This window comes from Ceratotherium simum, chromosome 11 (assembly GCF_057802395.1).
Source record: "Ceratotherium simum simum isolate JZ-2026a chromosome 11, ASM5780239v1, whole genome shotgun sequence".
Classification (NCBI taxonomy): Eukaryota; Metazoa; Chordata; class Mammalia; order Perissodactyla; family Rhinocerotidae; genus Ceratotherium; species Ceratotherium simum.
The window spans coordinates 23,943,515-23,971,344 of record NC_141910.1 but is presented as its reverse complement, the minus strand read 5'-3'; the positions used below and the strand labels follow the sequence as shown (position 1 = coordinate 23,971,344).

General features: G+C 35.4%; 1 protein-coding gene across 5 annotated transcripts in view; it reads left to right on the top strand.

The window, feature by feature from the left end:
- SANBR (SANT and BTB domain regulator of CSR) overlaps positions 1-27,214 on the top strand; it is a 67,550-nt gene extending 40,336 nt beyond the window's left edge. For all 5 annotated transcript variants that reach the window (XM_004435653.3, XM_087436706.1, XM_087436707.1 and 2 more), the window contains 10 exons: positions 7,805-7,950; positions 8,670-8,769; positions 10,236-10,268; positions 11,079-11,178; positions 20,064-20,155; positions 21,138-21,166; positions 21,245-21,318; positions 22,071-22,159; positions 23,808-23,899; positions 25,342-27,214. In XM_004435653.3, coding sequence (XP_004435710.2) covers positions 7,805-7,950; positions 8,670-8,769; positions 10,236-10,268; positions 11,079-11,178; positions 20,064-20,155; positions 21,138-21,166; positions 21,245-21,318; positions 22,071-22,159; positions 23,808-23,899; positions 25,342-25,378 — 792 coding nt within the window. In that variant the 3' untranslated portion in view covers positions 25,379-27,214. The remainder of the gene's footprint in view (positions 1-7,804; positions 7,951-8,669; positions 8,770-10,235; positions 10,269-11,078; positions 11,179-20,063; positions 20,156-21,137; positions 21,167-21,244; positions 21,319-22,070; positions 22,160-23,807; positions 23,900-25,341) is intronic.
- The last annotated feature ends 616 nt before the right edge of the window (positions 27,215-27,830 follow it).

The following is a 27,830-nucleotide window of genomic DNA, read 5'->3' as shown; positions in this document are numbered from 1 at the left end:
GTCATTTTATTTAACTGCTGTGTAATATTCCAAGCTGTGCATATATCACAATTTACTTAACCATTCTTCTATTAATGAACATTTAAGTTGTTTCCAGATTAATGGTATAACAGTGTTGCAGTGAACATCCTTGCACATATACCTTTGTGCATTATGTGAATATTGCTATAGGTTAGACTCTTTGATCATTAGCACTTTTGAAAACATTATATAATTAAATTTCATGAGTAAATGAAAGGAACCTAAAGCTCTTCCTCATCATCCATACAACAAATATTTATAAAGCATCAAAGTTGTGTTACACACTGTGCAAGACAGAGAGTAGTGTGTAAAATTAGATAGTTTCTGCCTCAGTGGAGCTTAATATCAAAAGGCAGTAAGGAGCCGGCCTGGTGGCACAAGCGGTTAAGTGCGCGCGCTCCACTGCGGCAGCCCGGGGTTTGCTGGTTCGGATCCCGGGCGTGCACCGCACCACTTGTCAAGCCATGCTGTGGCAGCGTCCCATATAAAGTAGAGGAAGATAGGCACGGATGTTAGCCCAGGGCCAGTCTTCCTCAGGAAAAAGAGGAGGATTGGCAGATGTTAGCTCAGGGCCGATCTTCCTCACACACACAAAAAAAGGCAGTAATATCAAAAAGGAAAAAGAAAGCACACAAAGAAATGTTTGAAGAAGTATGCAGGGCCATAAATGTCTATAATAGGCTGGTCTGATGTGGGCGTTGAAGTCAAGGAAAGCCTCCATAAGGAGTTGGCATTTGTTTGAGATCTGAAGGATGGGTAGGAGTATGTGAGGTGAGGAGGAAGGTAAAGAACACTCCGGTCAGAACAGCAAGGTCAGAAGGAACATAGTAAAAGAGACTGAAAGAAGCTGTGCCTGTTAAAGAAAACATGCATAGTTCAAGACGAGGCTAGAGAGGTGACTCAGGGTTAGGCCATGTGGAGGAAGGACCTTGTAGGCCATGTTAGAGTTTTTTCTTTGTTTCAGGTTTTGAAAATATCACCTGCATTGTGGAGAATGGCTTGGGGAAAAGTCAGTGGAGTCAGGTACAAGAGGACATTATCACAGTAGTCTTAGAGAGAGATGATGGTTGCTTGGACTAGAGTAGTGGAGGTGAAGCAAAGTAGATGAATTCAATATTTAGGAGGTAAAACTGGAATGACTTGATGGATCATATCACAGAGGGAGAAGGAGGAGTCAAGGATGACTCAGTTTCTTGCTTGTGCTACCTGATAGATGGTAGTGTCGTTCACTGAGGAGGAAAAAACATAAAGGAATCAGGTTTGGAGAGAAGCTTGTGAGTTCTGTTTTGGGCATTTTGAGTTTGAGGTGCTTTATGAGATAACCAGGCAAAGAGTATCAGAGATATGGGTTCGGGGCCTCAGAGGAGTGGCTAGGCTGGAGATAATAGTATGTAAGGCTTCTTGCAAATAAGTGATAATTGAAACCAGCAGGTATAGGTGAGCACAAGAAGAGCAGAGGATCTACAGTGGAGCCTAGAGAAGCTCCAACATTTAATAGATGGATAGAGCAGCATGAGCCTGCAAAGGAGAATGATCAGGAGCAGCCAGAATAATAGGAGGAAAACCAAGGATGTTGTCATGAAAACCAAGGGAGTAGTATTTAAACAGAGAGAGAGTGGTCCACGATGCCAAATATTGCTAAGAGGCCAAATAAAATAATTGAAAGAAATGCGTCCTTTGACTTGGGTGACTTGGAATCCTCAGGTGTGAAGAGCTGTTTTGGTGGAGTGCTAGATCCAGAAGCCAGATTGATATGGGTTGAGGAGTGAGTAGAAAAAGAACAAATGGAGACAGCACGATAACAACTCTTGGGAAATTTGAGAAAAGGCGATGGGTCAGTAATTAGGTTATGAGTATTTATTTATTGTTTCTGTTTTATTTTGTTTTGATAGGAGAGAGCTTTTTAAAAGTCAGTGGGAATGATCAGTTGAGGAGGAGAGGTTGATAGTACAGGGTTTACGTGGAGGCAGGGTAGAGTGGGATCTTAAGTACGTGTGGCAGTATTAGTTTAGACAGGTGGAAGGACAGCTCCTCTGTTATAACACAAGAGAAGAGTACGATGGTTGCAGATATTAGTAAAATTGTGTTTTTGTCATTTGGATGATAAGTTGTTCCAATCTAATTCCCTTCTCGTCTCTATAAAGTAGAAGATAAAGCCATCTGCTAAGAATGAGGGGGAAAGAGGGAAGCTTCCAAAGTTTGAAATAGTCTTTTTGGAAAACAGGAGAATGCATTTTCCAGAGAAATGCTGTAAGTAACTAGACAGTTTGAGAGCCCGTTGGGTAATCATAAATGTACGGTGAAATCCAAAATGCCTTTTTATATCACTCTTTCCAGCAGCTCTGGCTGCTTGAGTACAAGCATAGAGAAAATGGGTAGTTGAGCTCATTCAGAGTTGGGGTTTTGTCACATGGGTATAATGAAATTTAGGGGCAAGGAATTTAGGGTATTAGCACAAAGGTTACTAAAATGTGGGTCGTGGAATTTAAGCTGGATTTGGAGGTATTTATATTTGCAATCAATTACCAACTTTGATTAGTCAGACATTTTATTGATAAAGTGATAGGCTACCCACATAACGTTCATATTTAAAGTTTAGGTGGATGCTTTGCATACGAAGTTATTTAAATTAAGCATGAGACTTTAAGCACAGTGGAATTAGCTTTGTCAGGCCCAAGATATTCATTAATTCATGATTACTGTTATGTTTTGCAGTCACATGATTTTTAGTCATTGCATTTCTTCATGGTCATGGTGTTTCCATTTTAACTATCATATTCACATTGTTTTGAATAATACTTCTAAAGTTGTAGCTCTTTGGCCTGTTATTGTCTCTTTACTCATTGTATTAACTAATACTCCATTCATTGTGAGAGGATTCAGGAATAAATAGTAATTAAACTGTATGATAAGTCTTGTATGTGATATCATGCATACTGATTGAGGTGATTTCTTGGGCTAAGTGAAATTTAAATAGCCCATATGGTGATTTATATTTCCAGTAATGGCAGACTAAGTAATTCAGATCAATCCTCCATCAAAAGACAACTAAAAAAAGGTGGATGAAATATTAATATAAAGATCATATTATTATTTTTTGTGTGTGTGTGTGGTGAAGATCAGCCCTGAGCTAACATCCATGCCAATCCTCCTCTTTTTGCTGAGGAAGACTGGCTCTGAGCTAACATCTATTGCCAATCCTCCTCCTTTTTTTTTTCTCCCCAAAGCCCCAGTAGATAGTTGCATGTCATAGTTGCACATCCTTCTTGTTGCTGTATGTGGGACATGGCCTCAGCGTGGCTGGAGAAGTGGTGTGTCGGTGCACGCCCGGGATCCGAACCCGGACCGCCAGTAGTGGAGCGCGCGCCCTTAACTGCTAAGCCACGGGGCCGGCCCTCTAAAGATCATATTAAAAGCATCAAAGAGCTAATAAGATAATGAGGAATTGGTGTTAAGATACAGAAAATGATGGGAACCCAAAGAAGTGAGCTGGCGCTCAGGGCCGTTTTTGTCCTGGGGGCAATTATCAACCTGAAAGAGGTGACTGAGAGACTGGGCTGAGCTTTTGGTGCCCTATCAGGATTTTTGGGAATAGTCAAGATCCAAGGTCTGTCAAGAATGGGGACATTAATGAATAACATTCCCACCCTTACGCTTTGAGTTGGGATCCCAAAGAAAATAAGAGTAAATCAGAAGTAAACCATCCCTTGCCTGGATAGCAGCCTGGCTTTGATTTATTTGAGCAGCCTAGGAAATTTCAAGCCCTGAACTTGGATTGAGGTAATTCTGGATTGCCACTGTCCCCAGGCACCTAAAAATCCTCTTTGGAGAAAGATAATATTATTCTATAGCTCAGATTTGTTCTACAAATAGTTTTTGAACAAAATATTCAGCATTCACAGATAACACGTCATAGATGAAAATATGTTACCAAGAATGGGAACAGCAGAACTTAGACAACAAAAACAAACCACAGAAACTACAATATTGGAATTATTGACACAGACTATAAAATAAATAAGATTACTAGCTTCAGTTGATAGAAGCCAAGCTTGGCAATTTTTGGCAGGGAATTATAAACTATAAAAAGTGACAGAGGGTTTGAGTAAAAACAAATAGAAATGTTAGAACTGAAAAACTCAGTAAGAAAAATTTAAGCTTAGTGGCAAATTTAACAGCAGGTTAAATATAGCTGAAGAATTAGTGAATTGCAACATAAAAGTCAGAAGAAACTATCCAGAATGAATAGTTTCATTCTGGGTAAAAGACAAAGAGAAAAAATGATGAGAAATATAAAAGAAAGTAAGAGACCTGGAGAGTACATGTCTAACGTTTTTTTAATCGTAGTAAAATATACATAATATAAACTTTTCCTTCTTAAAAATTCTCTAAGTGTACAGTTCAGTAGTGTTTATATTCACGTTGTTGTGCAACCAGTCTCCAGAACTCTTTCCTGTTTCAAACCTGAAACTCTATACCCAATAAACAACAATTCCCCATTCCAATTACCCCTCCCCTCAGCCCCTGGCAACTACCATTCTACTTTCTGTCTCTACAAATTTGACTACTCTAAGTATCTCATATAGTCGAATCATACAGTATTTGTCTTTTTGTGTGAGAAGGTCTATTTTTTAATGAGATTTCCAATAGAAGAGAAAGAGAGTAGATCAGAGGCAAAATACGAAGAGATAATCACTGAGATTTTTCAGAGTTATTGGAAGATATTAATTTATAGATTCAGGAATTCCAAGGACTCCCAATAAGATAATAAGAAATCCATACCTGCACACATCATAGTGAAACTGCAGAAAACAAAAAATAAAGAGAACATTGAAAAGCAGCCAGAGGAAAAAAGTAAAGAATCCCTTTACCATAATTAGACAGAGTTCACATCTCAGTAGTAGCAGTGGAAGCCATAGTATAGGCCACCAGGTCTTCAGTGTGCCTGAAGAAGTAGTTAACCATCTAGAAATCTACGCCTTCCTTAAATATCTTTCAAGAATAAAGGCAAAAAAAAGATATTTTTAGGCAAACAGAAATTGAGGGAATTTTCAACCAGCAAACTGCTTTAAAGGAGATACTAATAGATGTTATCCAGATAAAGGAAAGAATGAAGACCAAAGAAAGAAATTAATATATTGGTAAATCTAAATGTTAAAACAATGTGTAATGTGTAAAACACATTGTGTAAAACACAATGTATAAAACAATGTTAGTAATACTTGTATGTGTGTGTATGTAAAAAATATATAATTATATTAATAATATAGAAAATTTTAAAATAATTGATATATACTATACATTTTAATGTATAATTTTAAAACCCACAATAATAGCCTATATGTAGGGAGCATGGTGAAATGGAGTTTAAAAAGTCTTGGATTATTTGAGAGGAAGGGTATTAATATATTAGACTTTGATAGGTCAAGAATACATGTTATAATTTCTAGGGTAACCACTAAAGGGATAGAAGAATGTATAACTTCCAAATTAATGTGTGTGAAAGGAATGAATGGGATGATTAAAAAAAAAAAGAAAACAAAAAATTCTTACCACATTTACAAATAAAAAGGAAATAAAGTCATCCAATTAAGGACAGATAATATAAAACTTATAGCAAATATCACACAATAGTGAAATGTAGAAAGCTTTAGCTTTGAAATTGGGGGCACAATAAGGATGCCCTTTTCACCACACTTCTATTCAAATTGAACTGGAGGTCCTGGACAGTATATTAATGTAAGAAAAAGAAATGAAAAGGTATAAGGATTGAAAAGGAACTGTCATAATTTGCAGATGATATTGTAAACATAGAAAACCCTGAAGAATATACAGATAGATTATTAGAATAAATAGGAATTTGATTGATCTATTAAAAATCATTTACAAAAATCGGTTTTATTTCTGTAGACCAACAAAGTTAGAAAATGAAGTTTATGAAAATCATTTACAATAGCCTCAAAAATATCAAGTACCTAGGAATAAATGTAAAAAAATATGTGCAAGAACTATATGTGGAAAACATAAAAGAAAAGAACATTTTAAAATGGATTGTTTGGGCCGGCCCCGTGGCTTAGTGGTTAAGTGCGTGCGCTCTGCTGCTGGCGGCCCGGGTTCGGATCCCGGCTGCGCACCGACACACCGCTTCTCTGGTCATGCTGAGGCCGCGTCCCACATACAGCAACTAGAAGAATGTGCAGCTATGACATACAACTATCTACTGGGCTTTGGGGGGAAAAAATAAATAAATAAAATCTTTAAAAAAAAAATAAAATAAAATAAAATAAAATGGATTGTTTTACCGTGTTCATAGATTGGAAGACTCCATATTGTAAAGATGTAAATGCTCCCCAAACTGACAAAAATTGTAACGGGTTTTTATTGGGAACTTTGCTAAGCAGATTCTAAAATGTGTGTGGACATGCAGAGGGCCAAGAATAGCTGAAATACTCTCAAAGAACACCAAGGTAGAAGTACTTGCTCTGCCACATATCAAGGTTTAGTATAAAGCTTTGGTAATTAAGACAGGCAAAGAGATAGACAGATGAACCAATGGAAGAGAATAGAGTACTTAGAAGTAGAGCCACTTGAATACTTGACTGTGAAAAAGGTGGCATTACAGATCAGTGGGCAGAGGATGGACTTTGCAATAAGAGGTACTGAGACATTGGAATATCCATATGGGGAAAAAAATGGAATTAGACTGTAGCCCAGACTATTCACAAAAAAAAGGCCCTATGTGAAAGGAAAACTAATAAAGCTGTTAAAAGACAATACCATTTAGGAAGAGATTTTAAATTCAAGTACATCAACTACATTAAATAAATTGAAACCGAGGAGACAAACACACAGGTGGGACCAAACATTAGCAACACATATCCATAAAAGATTCATATTAAGATTTTTTTTTTAAACTCCTACAAAGCAGTAAGAAAAAGACAGACAATAGGAATTTCACACAAGAAAACATTCATTTGTCCAGTAAACATGAAAAGGAGCTCAACCTCATTTGTGCTTAGGGAAATGCAAATTAGAACCACAATGAGATACCACTACACACTCACCAGAATGACTAAAATTAAAATGTCTGACCAAGTGTTAGTGAGGATGTGGGGTAACGAGAACTCTCATATGTTGCAGATAGTAATATAATTTGGTACACATGAGTACTTGCATTCCAGGAAACATATGAAAGAATGTTCATAATAGTATTATTTGTAATAGCTCCAAACTGGAAACAACCCATCCATCAACTGTCGAATAGATAAGCAAATTATGTATATTCATACAATGAAATACTATACATTAAAGCAGATGTTATTGTTGCATGCAGTAACATGGTTAAATCATAACATGATGTTGAACAAAACAAGTGAGGCAAAACTAAACTATAGCATTTAGGGATAGTTTAAGGATGCATCCTGAAGTGGTAAAAGGATAAAAGCAAGGAAGTGATTACTATAAAAGTCGGAATAGAGGTTATCTTTTCTGGGAGAAGAGGGACAGTTATGGTTAGGAATCGGCCTGTGGGAACTCCTGGAGCGTTGGCAGTATTCCATTTCTTAATGTGGATGGCAGTTACGTGGATATTCTTTGATATTTGTTAAGGTGTACATTTAGGTTTCATACTCTTTTCTCTATAGGTATTATTTTTTCTTGAGAAAAAGTTATAATGGTTGATATGATGGTATGACTGAGCAGAGAACAAAAACATACAGTCATCTTTAAAGGAATCTTTCTATAATGAACCTACCTCTCTAATTTAGTGTCTCTTACACAACAGGGTTGTAAAGTGAGGGATCACGTGGTTACTCTTCATGATCAAGAGGAAGGTGGAGATTTGCTGTCCTGTCCAACTACTAGAATATTGGATGATCTGCACAAGCACAGAGATGTCATCGTTGTGCCTTTTTCTAAAGATACAGTTAGGTGAGGAAGGGTGGGTACACACAGTACTGCAGCTTTATTCTGTGGTTCCCATCTCAGAATCCTCTATCCCCTAGTGCCTCCCCAAATCAGTAATGTCAGTCTTCAAATCGTTTATTTCAGAAAGCTTAATAAATTATATGTCAACTTACAGTAAGAGCAAGCAGGTGTGTATTTATAGGAAAAAACCTTCAAAATATTGGAGGTCCAAGAAGAATAAAAACTAATGAAAAGGAGTCTTTGGCTATTGAAAAGGCTGGACCTGTGATCCAATTTTTAAGGGTTTTTTCCTTTTCCCACGTTACTTAAACCCTTCTTAAATGCTGGATTGGTACAACTAGAAAAAAAGTTGATGGTTGAGGTCATCTTTGTGTAAATTTGAACTCCTTGAATTCAGTCACTTCCATCATTTTGCAATTACAGCAGGCTGTCAGATTGAGAGTAAGAGGCTATTCTCAAAGCAGTACCAATCAGAGCAGCCCATCTCACCACCTGGCAAGTATGATGCTTGTAGTGCAGTGGTACTCCTCCTGTATGGGGTGATGTCTGCTGGGGGAATCACTAGATGAATTAAGACATGTAAATGTTGAAGTGGCTACCTTATAATCAAGACCTGTGCTTCTAAAGAGCGATTTGTAAGACATTTGCAATAAAAGATATCGTTTGCATTTAAATTCTTAAGAAATTGGACATTTCTCATAAAAATGTCTTTTTCTTTCAAGTGATTCTGGAGGTGGTCCCTGGGATGAAAAGGGTCTAGATTGTGATGTTTTACTGGAGCCAAATACACCGTGGGGCCCCAAAAGTGGGGAGCTCAATGCTGTGAGTAGCTTCTTTCACTTATTCTTTATCTATCTAAACAATGGGTGATGTATAATCTTTGACAGAAACCTGATCAATTGACATTGAAATTGAAATTTTCAGTTAATAAGCATTTACTGACTACCTGATAGTAAGAAGGTATTATGCTGAGTTAATAGGACTATCAGGGTAATAGAACACATTCCTTGCCCTCAAAGGATTAATAACTAATAGACTTAAATTTGGGGAAAAAAATACATGATCTTCATGGTTTTTATTATGGACAAATAATGATTTGAAGAATTGATACCAGACTTCTTAATCTCAAGTTCCTGTGCATCGGGCACAGGAAGCCAAACACTGAGGCATCGGTACTTGGAGATGGAGAAAGATTTATTCAAATCTGCTAAAACGAGTAAGCGAGTAAGCGGGAGCCTGGTTTCACTCAAATCCACCTCCACAAGAATAGAAAGCAAGGGGCTTTTATAGAGCTAAGTAGCTTGACAGCAGGAGCTTTGGGGACACAAAGGGGTCACTTCCAATAAGCCCCTGGGCAATCTGATGTCTGGGTTTCAGCGACTGCTGAGGGCCAGCCATTCGGTGGTGATCACAACCTCCCAGAAGGCATTCTCTCTCTTCTGCAGAACAAGCTCCCAAATCCTCTAGAAAACAAGCTCACAAATCCTAAGTCACCCTTCAAGTTAAACAGGAAAAACAGCAAATTGGTTTAATATCTACAGTACCCCTCAGGTACCCGGCTTCAGAATGAAGATAGTATGAATGAGATATTTTGTCCTCTCCTACTTCTATAAACTTTTTTCTCTATGCTTTTTTTAATTGTAATCAGGAATGCGTTTAGTTTTTTCAAAGGTTTCAAAACTGAAATATTTTTAAGGTGACAGACCAGAAAGCTTTGATTCCTTTGATTCCTGCTGCTAACGACTAGGGAATCTGTTTGCCTCTGAACTTCCTGCCTTTGTGTTGGTTGAGGTAGCATTTACCTGAGAAGTGAAATATGCCGTGTAAAATGCATTATAAACTCCAGATGGCTATAAATATTCAACCACTAACATTTATTTATGTATTATATACAAAATAGCAGATTAGATTTCTTGAATGTTCATATATAATCTAGTTCCTTAATTTATAATAAAATATTAAAAAGTGATTGGAATAGTTAAAAAAAAAACTAAAGTTGTACTGTTATCTCTTCATGTGATTTACTTGTCCTTTGGAAATGACATTAGGAAAAATGTTGATTTTTTTTTTTTTCTTTTCTCATATACATATATATCTTCCTCTAGGCAGGGGATGTTAAAGAGAAACATTCATCATTTTCAGCCTGAGTTTTAATTATGTTTCAGCGTGGAAGGGAACTGTACTTCTAATTTTTTCAACTCTCCTACAGTATCCATATGAAAATAAGGAGCTGCAATCTGGGTAGATGCAGATTTATTAATCTCTTATTCTTTTGTCTTTTTTTATAGTTCTTGTCACTGAAAAACTGGACTCTGCAACTGGTAAGTGAGCAATTATATTCTTTCATGGATCTCTTTCTTCCTAAATTAAAATTTAGTTTAATAGAATCTTATCAATGTCTTATTTTACAGATTTTGGTTAAATGTATTTCATCCTTTTCCGCTTCTGCAATTTTGCACTTACTAAAAATGTCATTGATAGACGCATACTCAGTTATCTGGCTGCATAATCTATAAGTCTCCTTAAGTGACTTTTTTTAAGTCACATATAGGACATTGAATAAAGCAATAAATATATTAAGTTCCAATTATTTGGTTGGTTAGTTGGTTTTTTTTAACCTCTTTGCCATTACTCTGCCATCTGTTACCAGTATTCACAAGAATGGAGTAGGAATTTGGATCAGTGATGGCAGACAGTAGGGTGGATAGCTGCGGGAAGCTGATGTGGACATGGTTAAGTAATCCAGGGCCACATTCACTCAGAGAATGTGCATGTGTGCTTGTTTATGTGACTGCTTTAATATTGGCAATTATTGTACCTTAATCTTAATATCAAGGAATATACATTCAATTGAGTGATAGTTCAACAAATACGGAGTACCTATTATGTACCCATCACTCTACTAGGAGCTGTGAAGGAAATAAATCAAAAATATTTGATATAATGTGATCCTGTCCTAAATGTAAAAATTCTATGTCCATTTCCTTGATGTACTAGCTAGTGGTCATTTTATCAGCTCTTGTTTGACTCATTCATCCAAAATAAGTTTTGATAAATTTATTTGAAAGAGTTCATTAGAGATGTGGTAATATTACATTTTTAATAGAATGTGTTTTGTTTTTTAAATTTAGAAACAACAGTCATTATTTTCAGAAGAAGAAGAATATACCACCGGATCTGAGGTCACGGAAGATGAAGTTGGAGATGAAGAGGAAGTATCCAAAAAACAAAGTATTGATTTCTAAGTTAAAATCAAGTTTCATAAACATGAAGGGGTTGCGTTCCGAAGGCTTTAAAGTAAGGAAAGAGGAATTGGCTTTATAAGTCCACATGGTAGTGTAATGTGTTTCTCAAAATGTATGACTCACATCAGTGTACCTGAGATGATTTGAAGTGACACTCAAATGAAGCATTAAATAATATTGATCAAAGTTTGATTTTTTTTAATTAAAAACATGATTTAATACAACTGTAGAATGACTTGTGTCAAAATTTTTCAGTGCAAGAAATATCAGGGAAAATTGGTTCAAAGAGCATTTGAAGACTCAAGTATTTATAGACATTTGAAACAAGAGTGTTAAAAAAAAGATTGCAAGTTAGATACAAACTGATTAATGTCCTACAAGATAACCTTGGAGGTTATCTTTTCTACTAGACAGAAATCATTTATTAGACACAAAATGATTAGACACACATTCTATTAGACACAAAAATCTGCAAGTTAACGTGAAACTTAACATCTGGGCCTTCAATCAGTAGTAGATAGGAAAGTCAAACGTGGAACATTCTCTTAGAGAATTAAATAATTCTTGGGTGGGCCTGCTAAACAGTCCTCCAATATGACGTTGAAGGGACATGTAACCCTTTGTTTTATTTCCAAGTTTTACATAATTTTTCTTTGCATGTTGAATCCCCTAATGAAATAACTAGTCATTTATCAATTATTTTTCAATCCTAATTAGTCAAGGAAAAAATGCTATTATATTGTTTGGGTTTTTTTCACAATTGATTGAGGTATAATTTGATCAAATTCACTCATTTTTAAGTGTATATACATTGATGAATTTTGGCATACAGTTGTGTAACCACCACCAAAGTCAAGACCTAGAACATCACTCTAGAAGTTCTCTCCTGTCCCTTTACTCTCGGTTCCCTTTCCCCACTCCCACCCCCAGGCAACCACTGATCTGCTTTTTGTCACTATAGTTTACTTTTTCTAAGATTTCATATAAATGGAATCTTTTGTGTCTGGTTTCTTTCACTTAGTATGATATTTTCAAGATTTATCCATATTGTTTCTTCTATCAGTCATTTGTTCCTTTTTATTGCAGAGTAGTATTTCATTGTATGGGTGTACCATAATTTGTTTACCCATTCACCATTTCATAGACCTTTTGGTTTCTAGTTCTTGGCTATTATGAATAATGCTGCTATGAACATTTGCGTGCAAGTCTGTGTGGACATATGTTTTCATTTTTCTTGGGTAGATACCTAGGAGTGAAATTGCTGGGTCATATGATAAGTGTATGTTTAACTTTATAGGAAACTGCCAAACTGTTTTGCAAAGTGACTGTACCATTTTGCATCTCACCAGCAATGTGTGTGAGTTCCTATTGCTGCACATTTATAACAATACTTGGGATTATTGGTTTTTTTAATTTTAGCTATTTCAGTGAGTGTATAATGCTAAGCACCTTTCAAGTGCTTATTGGCCATTTGTGTATCTTTTTTGTGGAGTGTCTCTTGAAATCTTTTGCCTATTTTTTAATTGGATTGTTTGCCTTATTATTGAATTGTAAGAGTTCTTTATATATTTTTGGATACAAGTCCTTTGGATAGAAGTCCATATGTTTTGCAAATATTTTCCCCCAGTCTCTGACTTGCCTTTTAATTTTCTTAATGGTGTCTTTTGAAGAGCAAAAGTTTTTAATGTTATGCACTGGAATTTTTTAGTTTTCCTTTACTGTTTCATGCTTTAGTAGCTAAGAAATCTTTGCCTACCCCAAGGTCACAAAGATTTTCTGCTGCTTTCTTCTCAAAGTTGTATAATTTTAGCTTTTGTATTTAAGTTTATGATCCCTCTAGATTAATTTTTGTGTATGATATGAATTAAGGGTCAAGCTTCCTTTTTTTGCCATAGGCATAGTCAGTTGTTCCAGAATCTTTTGTTGAAAAGACTGTCCTTTCCCCATTGTATTACCTTGGCATATTTGTTAAAAAAACCAATTGACCATTTTCATATGGATCTATTCCTGAACTCTTTTTTCTCTTCCATTGATTCTTTTTTTTTTTCGTGAGGAAGATCAGCCCTGAGCTAACATCCATGCCAATCCTCCTCTTTTTGCTGAGGAAGACCGGCCCTGAGCTAACATCTATTGCCAATCCTCCTCCTTTTTTTCCCCAAAGCCCCAGTAGATAGTTGTATGTCATAGTTGCACATCCTTCTAGTTGCTGTATGTGGGACACAGCCTCAGCATGGCCCGACAAGCGGTGCGTCAGTGCGCGCCCAGGATCCGAATCCCCGGCCGCCAGTAGGGGAGCGCACACACTTAACCGCTAAGCCACAGGGCCTGCCCCTCTGTTGATTCTTTTTTTTTTTTTTTTGAGGAAGATCAGCCCTGAGCTAACATCCGTGCTAATCCTCCTCTTTTTGCTGAGGAAGACCAGCTCTGAGCTAACATCTATTGCCAATCCTCCTCCTTTTTTTCCCCAAAGCCCCAGTAGATAGTTGTATGTCATAGCTGCACATCCTTCTAGTTGCTGTATGTGGGACGCGGCCTCAGCATGGCCGGAGAAGCTGTGCGTCGGTGCGCGCCTGGGATCCGAACCCCGGCCGCCAGTAGCAGAGCGTGCGCACTTAACCGCTAGGCCACAGGGCCGGCCCCCCACCCCATTGATTCTTATGTCTGTCTTTACATCAGCATGTCAATGCCACTCTGTCTTAATTTTTGGTGAGTCTTGAAATCTGGTGATGTGAGTTCTTCAAAATTGTTCTTTTGTTTTAGATTATTTTGGTATTTCTAGGTGCTTTGCATTTCCTATACATTTTAGAATCAGTGTGGATATTTCTACAAAAATCCTACTGGGATTTCTATTGGGATTGTGTTGAACTCATATATCAATTTGGGGAGAATTGCTCTTGTTTTCACAGTGGCAAGCCTTCCAATGCATGAATATCTCTCCACTTGTTTAAGTGTTCTTTAATGTCTCCCAACAATGTTTTGTAGTTTCAGTATGCAGGTGTTGAACATCTTTTGTTAAATTTATTCTTAAGTATTTTTTTTGCTGTTATACATGTAAGTAGGTTTTTTACTTTTCAATTGTTCATTGATGGTAATATTGAAATATAACTGATCTTTTTATATTGACCTTGTATCTTATGATCATGGTAAATTCACTTAATTGTTCTTCCTTTGCTAGTTAGATTCCTTTCCAATATGTATACCCTTTATTTGTTTGTTTTGCCTTTTTGCACTGGTTAGGACCTGGTGTTCAATAGAAGTGGTGAGAACAGACATCCTTGCCTTATTCCCTATCTTAGGGGGACAGCATTCAATCTTTAACCATTAAGTATGTAATGTTAGTTGTTGGTTTCTCATAAATGCCCTTTCTCAGGTTGAGGAACTTCCTTTCTATTTCTAGTTTGCTGAGTTAGTGAATGGGTGTTGAATTTTTTCAAATGCTTTTCTCCATCTACTGAGATGAAAATACAGGGTTTTTTTTTTATTATATCAATATGATTAATTATATTGATTTTTTTCAAGTGTTACAGCAGTCTTCTAGAGTGAACTCCATTTGGTCATGAGATATTATTCTTTTATATGTTACTGTATTTGACTTGCTAATATTTTGTCAAATATTTTTTGTTTGTGTACATGAGGGATATTTGTCTGTATTTTTTTTATGTCTTTTTCAAGTTTTGATATCAGGGTAATACTGACCTCATAAAACAAGTTGGAAAGTGTTCCCTTAACTTCTCTTTTCTGAAAGAATTTGTGTAATATTTGCATTATTTCTCTCCTAAATATATGATAAAATTCAGCAGTGAAGCCATCTGGTCCTGGAGTTTTCTTTATGGAAAGGTTTTTGATTATGAATTCATTTTCTTCAATTAATATTCAAGTGCTATTCAAGTTTTATATTTCTTCTTGAATCTATTTTGATAATTTGTGTCTTTCAAGGAATTTGTCCATTTTATCCACATTGTCAAATTTGTTGGCATAAAATTGCTCATAATATTTTTTTATTATCCTCTGTCTGAAGGATCTGTAATGATGTCCCTCCCTCATTCCTGGTATTGGTAATTTGTGTCTTAACTCTTTTTTTCTTGATCAATTTAGCTAGAGGTTTATTAGTTTTATTGATCTTTTCAAGGAACCAGGTTTTGATTTCATTGATTTTCTCTATAGTTTGTCTATTTTATATTTCATTGGTTTTCCTTCTTTTTTTTTCCTCCCCAAAGCCACAGTACATAGTTGTATATTTTAGTTATAAGTACTTCTAGTTCTTTTATGAAAGCTGCCACCACAGCATGGCTACTGACAGACAAGTGGTGTGGTTCTGTGACCAGGAACCAAACCTGGGCCACCAGTGAGAGCACCGAACTTTAACTACTAGGCTATCAGGGCTGGCTCTGATTTTTATTCTTATATTTAGTATTTTCTTCCTTATAATTACCTTAGATGTAATTTCCTCTTCTTTTTTGCTTCTTAAAGTAGAGCTTAAATCATTGGTTTTTGACTTTTCTTCTTTTCTAATATAAGCATTTAAAGCTATAAGATTCTCTCTAAACACTGCTTTCATTATTTCCCACAGATTTTGATATGTCTTGTTTTCATTTATATTTAATACAAAATACTTTCTAACTTCTCTTATGATTTTTTCTTTGACCTATGTGTTGTTTAGTAGTGTGTTGTTTAATTTCCAAATATTTTCAGATTTTCCAGATACTTTTCAGTTACACATTTCTAATTTAATTCCATCATGGTCAGAGAACGTGTTCTATGTGGTTTCATCTTGTAAATTTTATTGAGACATGTTCCAGATGCACATGAAAAGAATGTGAATTCTGCTGTTATTGGTGGAATAGTCTATAAATGTCAGGTCAAGTTGGTTTGATTGTCTGGTATAAGTCTTCTGTAATCGTGCTCATTTTCTGACTACTTGTTCTATCAATTAGGAAGAGAGGGATAGTGAAATCTCCAGCTGTAATTGTTAATTTATGTATTTTTCCTTTCAGGTCTATCAGTTTTTGCTTGGTGTATGTTAGAGCTTTGTGATTAGGCACATATATATTTATAGTATATTGACTCTTTTATCATTATGATGTATTCCTCTTTGTCTGTAGTAAAACTGCTTGTCTTGAAGTCTGTTTTGTTTAATATTAATATAATCACTCTAGATTTCTTTTGTTTACTGTTTGGATGGCATATCTTTTTTCTGTCATTTATTTTCAACCTCTGTGTTTTTTAACTTGAAGTGCGTATCTTGTAAATAGCATATTGTTGGAAATTACTTTTTTAATCCAGTTTGACAATCTCTGCCTTTTGATTGGAGCATTTATTCTATTTATATGCAATATATTTATTGATATGGTTGTATTTGTTCTGCCATTTTGCTCTTCATTTTCTAATTGTCTCAAATGTTTCTGTTTCTCTGTTTCTCCTTTCTTGCTTTTTCTTTATTTTATGGGCTTTTTAGTTATATTTCTTTGCATTTGGTTGTTCTAAAGATTACAGTATGCATCTTTAACCTTATCACAATCTACTTAAAGATAGTATTTTACTTCAAGTAAAATATAAGAACTTTAAGATAGTTCCATTTGCCTCTCCTTTCTTGTGCAACTGTTGTCATGCACAGTCAGCCCTCCCTGTTTACAGGTTCCACATCCAGGATTCAGCCAACTGTGGATGGAAAGGCCTACAAGGGTCCTGTCTGTACGGAACATGTACAGACTTCTTTTCTTGTCATTATTCCCTAAACAATACAGTATAACAACTATTTATATAGCATTTACATTGTATTAGGTATTATAAGTAATCTAGAGATGATGTAAAGTATATGGGAGGATGTGTGTAGGTTATATGCAAATACTATGCCATTTTATATAAGAGACATGAGCATCTGCAGAGTTTGATGTCTGCGGGAGGTCCTGGAACCAATTCCCCATGGATACAAAGGGAGAACTATATATTATATCGATATACATTATAAACCCAGTGATGTTATGAATTTTGCTTTAAACAGTTGTATGTAATTTAAAGAATGTTAGGGAACAGAAGAAAAAATACACATTTAGTCTTTTACATTTACCCACATATTTACCATTTTTTCTTATATCTGAGTTACCATCTTATGTCATTTTCTTTCATTCTGAAGGACTTCTTTCATTATTTTCCGTAGTGCAGCTATAGCAGCAGTGAATTATCTGAAACTATCTTTATTTCACTTTTGGTTTGAAGTACAGTTTTCCTCAATATAGAATTCTTGGTTACCAATTATTTTTTCTTTTAGCACTTTGACTATATCATTCAATGTCTTCTGGCCTCCATTGTTTCTGATTAGAAGTCAGCCATTTATCATATAATCGTTCCCCTGCGTTTAATGTGTACTTTTTATCTTGCTGCTTTCAAGATTTTCTTTTTATCATTGACTTTCAGAAGCTTGACTATGTTATGCCTAGGAGTGGTTTTCTTTGTGTTTATCCTACTTGAGATTTGTTGAGCCTTTTGGATCTGTAAATTGATGTTTTTCAAAAAATTTGGGGAGCTTACAATCATTATTTCTTTAAGTATTTTTTCTCCTCCTTTCTCTCATTTGTCTTCTGGAACTCAAATTACAAGTATGTTAGACTTTTTGATATTGTCCCACAGATCTCTGAGGTTTTGTTTCTTTTTCCTCAATCTTCTCTTTGTTTTTTGGATTGGATAATTTCTAATGCTCTAGCTTCACATTCACTGATTCATTCTTCTGCCATTTCTGATTTTCTCTTGAGCCCATCTAGTAAACTTTTTCATTTCAGTTATTGTGCTTTTCAGCTCTAAAATTTCCGCTTGGTTCTTCTTTTATAGTTTCCATGTCTCTGTTGAGATTCCATATGTGTTTACTCAATAATACCATTTTTCCTTTGAACGTATTTATTATAGTTACTTTGAAGTCATTGTCTGCGAAGTCCAACATGCTGGCCGCCTCAGAAACAGTTTCTATTGGCTGTTTCTTTTCTGAGTGGGTCTTACTTTTCAATTTCTTTATCTCCTAGGTTTTGGTTGAAAACTGGACATTGTAGATTATCTTTGTGCAACTCTGAAATCTGTTTTGTTCTGAGAATTCTTGAGTTTTTTGTTCTAGTAGGCAGTTAACTTGCCTGACCCAAACTGCAAAATCTGTCTCCCCCATGGTATGTGGTGGATGGTGTCCCTGCACATATTTTTTTGGCTGCTAACTTCTTTAGCCTACCGCCACGGGGTCACACCAGCCTGTGTTTCTTGGTCAGCCAAGAATTTGGACAAAATTTATATTCAGGTTTTGGGGCTTACCTGTTTAGTGGTTCCCTTGCTTTATGGGTTCCCTCTAGATTTCTAGTTGTTTTTTCCTATCCCAGATCTAACCTCTGACACCTCAAGCCAATAAGGCTTCTGCTGTCAGAAGCTTTAGCCATATGCAGTTTGGGGAAATCATTTAGTCAAAAGCACAAGAAACTCCCACATCTCACCAAGAGCAGTTTTGTCTTGCAAGGGTTGACACCCCACCCTAGTTTCTGCTTGCCTTTTTAGCTGAGCTTCCTAGGATCTCCTGTACACTTGCATAGTTTAGCACTCAGCTAGGAATTTGGGCGGAGTTTATACTTACGTTTTAGATCTCAGGTCTTCTTTGACTTTCCTGCTTCCAAAATTTCCCCTTTAGATTTCCAGCTTTTCTGTTGCTTTGAACTCTGTCATCTTTTCCTGGGGTTCATAAGGCTGGGGAGGTTGGGAAGTCCCCTTAGGCAAGAAAGCCACAAACTCACACTTCTTATGTCTTGAATCTTTCAAATGTAAAGTTCAACTTTCTACCTACCTTTGATTATTTGCCAGTACCTGCAGATGGTGGTTTATAATATTTTTGTTCTGTTTTTATCATTGTTTTCTTTGGAAGGAATTGTTCAACTCTTCACACTGCTATTATCAGATGTCCCATGCTATCATGTCTTTTAGCGATTTTATAGCACTTGGTAATCTCTCAGTTTAAGAAAGAGTCACATATCAGGGGCTCAGGGCTTGCCAGCAGGCAAATAAATCTATGTGGATTATTAATATTATTTTGTTTTTATTCTAGTATCTTCAAAGTTTTCTATGTAGCATGTTTTACAGATTTTCCATTTATGGTGGTGGCATGTTTCCCTTTTAAATGATATAGCAAATATTTTGAAAGTGGTATACAAATAATTAATGTTTAGGAAACAGTGATCCAATGTATTATCCTTAGCTTCAAACATTGTCTTTAGAGAAATGTTTCTATCTCCTCCTTCTTTTCTGCCCCTCTTCTTTCTCTACTAAATTGTCAGCCAGAATAAATTCAGAATATTGACTGCAGGAATGCCCTAGTCCAGAATACAGTTTGTCCCAAATCTGCTTCTTCCCAAGATCATTTCTGTTCCACCTCTATTTTAACCTTCATAACGCCACCTCCTGCCTGAGCAAAAGACATTTTAAAGATTTTTTGTGAGTTCTTTTCTCCTCCCCTTCTCAAATTGTATTTTTTTGGGTTGTAGTTATTTTTTACATAAAAAATTTGGAATTAGGAGGTGACTTCTGCTGTCAAATTAGATTCAGATAAATAAATATGTATAGTTTTCCCCAACATTTTTCTATATTTAATTTTATTGGGACTTTGAATTCATTGCCCTCAATTTTTCCCCAAAGGTTTTCACCAAGTAGAAAGAAGAAAAGTAATTAAAATGCACCCCTGTAAAGCACTTTCAGTTTGACTTCTCCATATATTTACTTTTTATCAGGAGGTAATTTGTGGGTTTTAAAAAACAATGGTTTTTTTAAAAAATGATTTTATTGTTTGGAAGTAACAAGTGCATTGACAGGTATACGGGACTTATGCTCATAACTTTGACCTTCCACTATCAGGAAAGAAGGAGAAGCCAAAGAAGCTCACTAAACAACCAAAAAAGCAGATGTCTTCACCCTGTGGTCAAAAGAAAGAAAAAGGACTGGAGAAGGTAACTCTAAATTACCTATTATTATTATGAAGTTTGTATTGCGAAATAAGCAAGTATAGCCAGGAAAAATCTGAAAAAGAAGAGTAATGAATACCACATTGGAATGCTAGCAGTGTGAAAATGAATGAATAAGTTCTATAAAGACTAATTAAAGATCCTTGAGATATATTGACAGGGGAAAAAAGGAAAGTGCAGAACAGAATGAATATAGTGGCATATTACGCTACCATATGTGTAGAATAAATAAAGGAATATATATGAATTTCCTTCTATATGCATAAAATATCTCTGGAAAACTACACAAGAGATTGATAAGATTGATTGCCTCTAAGGAAAGGAACTGAATGTCTGGGGGATAGAGGCTTTTTACAATATGTGCTGTTTGTCTTTTGAATTGTGAACCAATACCACTTATTCAAAAAATAAGATAAATAAATAGACTTTAAAATTTTTAAATAAATTATATTTTGTGACCTTTTAAAATAATTCTTATTTCCCCATGCCTTCGAAGGAAGGAATAAAAAGCCAGGTAGGAATCAGAGGACAGTAATAACCACAAGTGGCTAAAAGAGAAACCATGGATTCCAAAAATGTGTGAAAGGCTGGGGTTGAGACAAGTTCCACACAATTATGTTGGACAGGTTGTACATTCATCTTTGTGTTAAGTACCATAGGCACATGAATGGGTGAATTCTAAAAGATTGCATAAGCTGGAGCTTCCAGATCAGACAAATAAAGCTGGGTTAAATTCTACATGTGTTTCTCTTTGGACAAGTTTCTTAACTTCTCTGAACCTGTTTTATTATAGAGATAATAATAGCACCTGTCTCCCATGGTTGTTGCAAAGCTTAAATGAAATAATACTTGTAATGCTCTTGGTACAGTATCTTGCACTCAATAAACGTAAACTCTTTTTATTAACTATAACACCAATCAGTAAATATGTTCTAATTGGGCCTTAATGTTGTCTACTTTTTTTTAGTCAACTTCTAGAGATGTGTCTCCTTTCATGTGAGTATTGTTCCTTAATCCAATCAGATGCCCACCCTTAAAGCATCAGTGCTCATTTTTGTTTAATTTTTTCAATAGCGTAAGTATGCAGAAGAATAAGTGGGATACCACAAGATCTTTGAGATTCAACCAGGATGCACAAAGAGAAGATGGTAAGTTTTATAATCTGGGTAATATACAAATTAGGTATAAATAACAATGATAGGAATCTTTCATCTTATGAAGTATGCTAAATAGCTTTAAAAGGTTCCAAATGGAATAAGGCCCAGAATTAGCACATTCCCTTAGGTATCAACCAGAGTTTCATTACTCTACAATCCCAGTAGATAATATGTTGTTTTATGTACCTGTAGTTCTGAGGTCTCTCAGATTGACTTTTGTCCACGACTTTCACTCTAAAGATGACTGAATATGTTTTAGGCTGATGTGCAGTAGTCTTAAAAGCAGCGCGATTATCCGTGTATGACCCATTTTGCCACTTGTAGCCTAAAATTCTTCAAAGATAAATAGGTGTATGTGTTTATAAAATAATATTCAATGATATTTTCATAAACTCTTGATGATTGCAACCATCTTTAAGAAATAAAAGTTATAGGGGCCGGTCCGGTGGCGCAAGCGGTTAAGCACGTGCGCTCCGCTGTGGCAGCCCCAGGTTTGCCAGTTCGGATCCTGGGCATGCACTGACTCACTGCTTGTCAAGCCATGCTGTGGCGGCGTCCCATATAAAAAAACTGGAGGAAGATGGGCATGGATATTAGCCTAGGGCCAGTCTTCCTCAGCAAAAAAAAAGAGGAGGATTGGCAAATGTTAGCTCAGGGCCAATCTTTCTCACACAAAAAAAAAAAGAAATAAAAGTTATAAATCATCCTTATAAAAAGTAAGGTTTATTATTTTTTACCTTCAGATCAGCGGCGGATGTCTGAAATTACAGGGCACCTAATAAAGATGAGATTGGGTGATCTGGACCGAGTCAAGTCAAAGGAAGCAAAAGAAGTAAGGATTGTGTACTAATGTACTGTACTTGCTTGGATATGCCTTCCTCCCTTATTTTCATCATGAGGAGTATAAAGATGTTTTAGGCAGAATTTTAAAAGAGTAATTTAAATATTTTTATATTCTGTACCATTTAGCCAATTCATTCACATAAAAGTTTTCTCCTACTTCTTGTTATCCATGGTCCATAGGTCCTCTGTAACACACATAATAAAGTACATTGTCACTGCAGGTGCAATGTCACACCCAGAGTAGATTAACTGTGTGTGCTGACCAAATGCTGACTATCCAGAGGATGACTTTCTGGAAGTTGCTGATTTTGATCAACTCTGCAGCTTCTTAGATGTTGTCTCTAAAATAAGTTATCTTGTTGAAAATGGTGACTAGACATTATTATTAGAATTATATATTAGTCATAACATTATGTGTTATCATTAGTATTGGTATTCTATATTCACAATACTCTTGCCCCTAATTTATTTAAAAATTTACTTCCCTGTAAAACTTACAAAAGAAAACGTAGGAGAAAATCTTTGTGACCTTGGGTGAGGCAAATATTTCTTAGCTACAACACCAAAAGCATGATCTATAAAAGAAAAATTGACAAATAGGACTTCATCAAAATTTAAAAGTTCTTCTTTTTGAAAGATACTATTAAGAGGATGAAAAGAAAAGCCATAAACTATGAGAAAATATGTGTAAAACACTTATCTGGTAAAGGATTTGTATTCATAATATATAAAGAACTCTCAAAACTCAATAATAAACAATCCAATAAAAGTAAATAGGCAAAAGATTAACCATACACTTCATGAAAGAAGGGATACAGGTGGCAAATAAGCACATGAAAAGATGCAACATCACTAGTCATTAGGAAAATGTAACTTAAAACCTCAATGAGAAACCACTATACACCAACTAGAATGTCTAAAATTTTTTTTAAAACCTGCTGGCAAGGATGTGGAGCAACTGGAACTCTCATATATAGCTAGTAGGGATGCGAAAAGGAATGGCCACTTTGGAAAACAGTTTGACAGTTTCTTATGGCGTTAGACATTTACTCACCATACAGATCAATTCACACATATTTATAGTGGCTTTATTCAGAATCACCAAAAACTAGAAATAACCTAAATGTCCTTTACCTGGAAAATAATTAAAACTGTAGTACATATAAAAAAGAATGAACTACTGATACATGCAACAACATAGATGAATCTCCTATACTTTATGCTAAGTGAAAGAAGCCAAATTCAAAAGACTGCAGACTGTGTGATTCTATTTATATAACGTTCTGGAACGCAAAACTATAGAGACATAAAACAGATCAGTGGTTGTCGGGAATTGGTAGTGTCAAGTCCATTGACTTAAAAGAGGCACAAGGGGATTTTCTTGGGGTGATGGGACTGTTCTATATCTTCATTCTAACAGTGGTTACACAACTGTATGCATTTGTCAAAACTCGGTACTGTACACTAAAAAGATTGAATTTTCCTGTACGTAAAATTATAAGTGTAGATTATAACTCAAGTAAACTGAATTTTAAAAATCAAAATAAAATTACTTCTAAGTTAAAAAGTAATGCCATTTTAATAAAGCAGAGCTTCTATTGATTCCGTAAAGATAACAACTTAATTTTACTCTGCAGTTTGCAGGAGGTATTTATTCCAGACTCGAAGCGCAAATCAAGTCCTCAGTGCCAGTCAGCGCACGGCAGAGCAGCTCAGAGAAGAACACAAGGTACATCAGCATACATGAATTCAGAATGCCATTGGCTTTGAAGTGATTTTTTTAGGGAAAATCACATGGACACTAGAAGCAAGTAATTTGAGTTTGGGGTCGTTTTGTTTCTGGCATTAGATCATCAAGACATTAATCAGAACCAGATTTTAACTTAAAAGTTAAGACTTAAAAGGTTATAAGCACAGAATTAAATGCAAGTATAGGTTTTTATAAGTTTTCTATTTATTGAATCAGCTCTGTTCTGAGCCAGCTACTAATAAGATATAAGCTATAGTGCTACTGTGAATTAGCAGAATTTTTATACTGTTTATAGGTTATATATTATGATTTTATATAAATCATTCACGTCTTTCTTATTCCTTGTTTTATTTTATTTTTCTTAATAAAATCTAACTTGTGGGTCCTGTGTCATTTTACATCACAAATTTTCTTTTAAAGATTACGTAACTGAGGGGCTGGCCCAGTGGCATAGTGGTTAAGTGCGCGTGCTCCGCTTCGGCAGCCTGGGGTTCGCGGGTTCTGATCCTGGGCACGCACTGATGCACTGCTTGTCACACCATGCTGTGGCGGTGTCCCATATAAAGTAGAGGAAGATGGGCACAGATGTTAGCCCTGGGCCAATCTTCCTTAGCAAAAAGATGAGGATTGGCATCAGATGTTAGCTCAGGGCTCATCTTCCTCACAAAAAAAAAAAAACAAAAACGATTAAGTAACTGAGATTTGATCATTAATACTACAGATCCAAATGCCTTATCTGGAATTCTGAAATCCAGAAAGCTCAAAAAACCAGATTTTTTTATACATTTGAGGCAACTCAAACCTAACCTGGGCTACAATGATGCTTATTTATAGTTTTTATTTATCCTACTAAATGTAAATGTTCATTTGTTTCACTGAAGAAACATTAATATGTTTGATTATGTTGCACTGCTTCAGATCCATAATATACAATATATGTACCATATTATCTCCCAAAAATAAAAAAAATCTGTATTCCAAAATACATCTCACTCCAAGGGTTTTTATTTTTATTTATTTATTTTTTTTTGGTGAGTCGGATCAGCCCTGAGCTAACATCCAATGCCAATCCTCCCTCTTTTTTTTTTTTTTTTTTTTTGCTGAGGAAGATTGGCTCTGAGCTAACATCCATGCCCATCTTCCTCTACTTTATATGGGACGCTGCCACAGCATGGCTTGACAAGCGGTGCGTTGGTGAGCACCTGGGATCCGAACCTGCGAACCCTGGGCCGCTGAAGTGGAGCGAGCGCACTTAACTGCCTGTGCCACCCAGCTGGCCCCCAAGGGTTTCTAAAAATGGATTATGGAGCTACGTGAAGTTTCATTAAACTTTGATACTGTCAATCAAACATAACCTAAAGGAGCAACAACTTCCTGTTTTAGAAACACCTCTGACCTTCTTTTCTGTTTAAAAAATCTAGGTCTAAAAGCCGTCTTGGTCCAGGGCGTCCTGCATAAAGCCTCTTAACATACAACTAAAAAGACAGAAGACACACATCTGGACATCTGAAATTGCTCACTTCTTGAAGTTCTTCACAATGATGACTTCTAAATGTTTTAAGTTATTTATTAATTATTCTTGCAAACTACATAAATCATAATGCTAAGGGAAATGTATACTTAGGTGTTATGAAATCTAAATTGTAAATATGAAACTTCTTAAATCTAATTTTCCTTTATTGTGATGCTAGGCTATGTAAAAAAAATTTCTATTTACAAATTTGCATGGTTAAAACTCCTAGTGTTTGTTATCCCTTATTTATTTGAAAGAGAAAAGGCCTCAACTCTCAAGTAGCTAAGACTTTTTAGGACCTTAAAAAATTAGGGGAACACAGCTGGTAGTGGTGCTGCGCATGAGCACTAATTTTAGTATGTCTTTTGGGCTGTAAATCTTGGGATGGCATTGAGAACTGCAATTTGCGTGATGAAATTCCTAGTGATACTAATTTTAAGTTTGCATGAATGTTAAGGAGTGACAGATCTAAAGACTGCATTAAATAAAGTTTCAAGGTGAGGTATTTCCTGTGTTGGGCAGAAGGCTTAATTTTTTTTAGCATTATTCCATGGAAAGCACAATGTTAAGCCAACTTTTTTTTTCTTTCAGTTTTTAATGCTTATCTATTGGTTGGGAATTACTGATTATTACCTCTTTCTTCCGTGATGCTTGTGCCATTCTGAATTTTTTAAAATAACCATTGATAGTTTTAGGATAGTAAATCATTTCAGTTGTATGAGACAACCACTGTACAGTTCTCAGGGCTCTAAAACCCAACCATATTTCTATAGCCATTCAAATAGCCCCTTAGAACAGTTATGATTACTTATTACTTGGAGATATCTAGAAGGAAAGATTCCCAAATACATTTGATGGCTGAAAAATTTCAGATATTCAAGAGAAATCAAAATAAAATTCTATAGATCATGTTGTAATTTTCCTAGCCAAGCAGAAAGAGTGCTCAGGGAAAATTCATTCCAAACGATAAGCATATAAAAAATTATGTGTTTGGAAATTACTTATATGTAGGTCTCTAAAAAACTTTAAGATGCACTGTTTCTATTTTTAGTTTTCATTTGCCTTATAATTGAAATTTCTTCGTATTATTTAGAGAACAAACTTTGATAATGTGTGGTGGAACAGCAGTTTCTGTTGAAATGTTCAAGTGTTACACTCAGTTTACACGTACAGAAATCATTATTTTTACTGAGTGTTTTAGTTGATAAATGAAGCTAGATGTTATTTGATGTTATATGTACAGCTTTGCCAAGGTTTTTGAACTTTGGTTTGGAAATTTTGTTCCAGTTTATATATTTTTCAATTGTTTGACATTTTTGAAATAGATTATAAAATTTTCATTTTCAAAAGGAAATGTTTTGTAGTACATGATTTGTAAGCCCTATTAAATACCAGAGTCATGGTTAGTTTACTAAATTCTCTGATTAAAAGGATTTGAGTTTGTACATGTATATAGTGCTATGATGGTCACAACTAGAAGAGGGAAGAGAAGAGGAAAATATGCTCTTGGTTTTTAACTGATGGTAACAAGGCAAATTGCTTCTCCTTGGGGGGACTGTACCACTGAATTGATTTTTACAAACCAGAATTTATCAGAATTTGATTCTCTTCAGACTGTGTTTTTTATTTTCTTAATGTCTGTCTGTAATACATAGCACAGGTACCACAAACATTTTAATCAAACTCTTAAGAGCATTTCTTTTGCCAGATACTTTGAGGTTTTACCTTACATTAATTCTGAATTCACATTTCTTTAATTGAAATAAATGTTAATGACAAAAGTTGTTTGAAAAGTCTCTTGACGTGAATCTTGCCATCTTCTCAGAAAGGTCTAGGTGGATCACAGGTTTTCATGGAAAAGGTAAACTTTGTAAATTTTAAGATTGTTTTAAATGAGATTATCCTGGTAAAGATTCAGTAAAACATTTAAAGGATAAAATACTGCAGAAAAGATTATGTGGTAAGAGTGCTGAGGTCCACACTGTTGCATCATTTTGTGTGTTATTTTCTTTCTTCAGAAACTCAGCCAGGTATTGTGAGATGTGCTAATTACTTTGGAAGCTGAGGCTGAAGCCCTATCATGCTAATCTGCAAAAGGCAAATTTTAATATAAAAGCAAAAGAATACCTTTCATCTCCAATACTTGGAATTAATTGTTCGGCCAGCTTTCAACTATTCATTGAGCAACTGTTATGAATCTCACCTTTTCACACCTCTCAGTGAAAAAGCACTGGCACACCTAGCCAGTCCAATTCTAATAGGCTAACTCTCCCACTCTCATTTAAAGCTGATCTATTGGGAAAGATGAATGGGTATAATATTATTCCCACCTTTATAGGATTGTTGGGGGATTAAATGATTTATAGATCTAAAACAATTAGCACAATACTTTCTGGC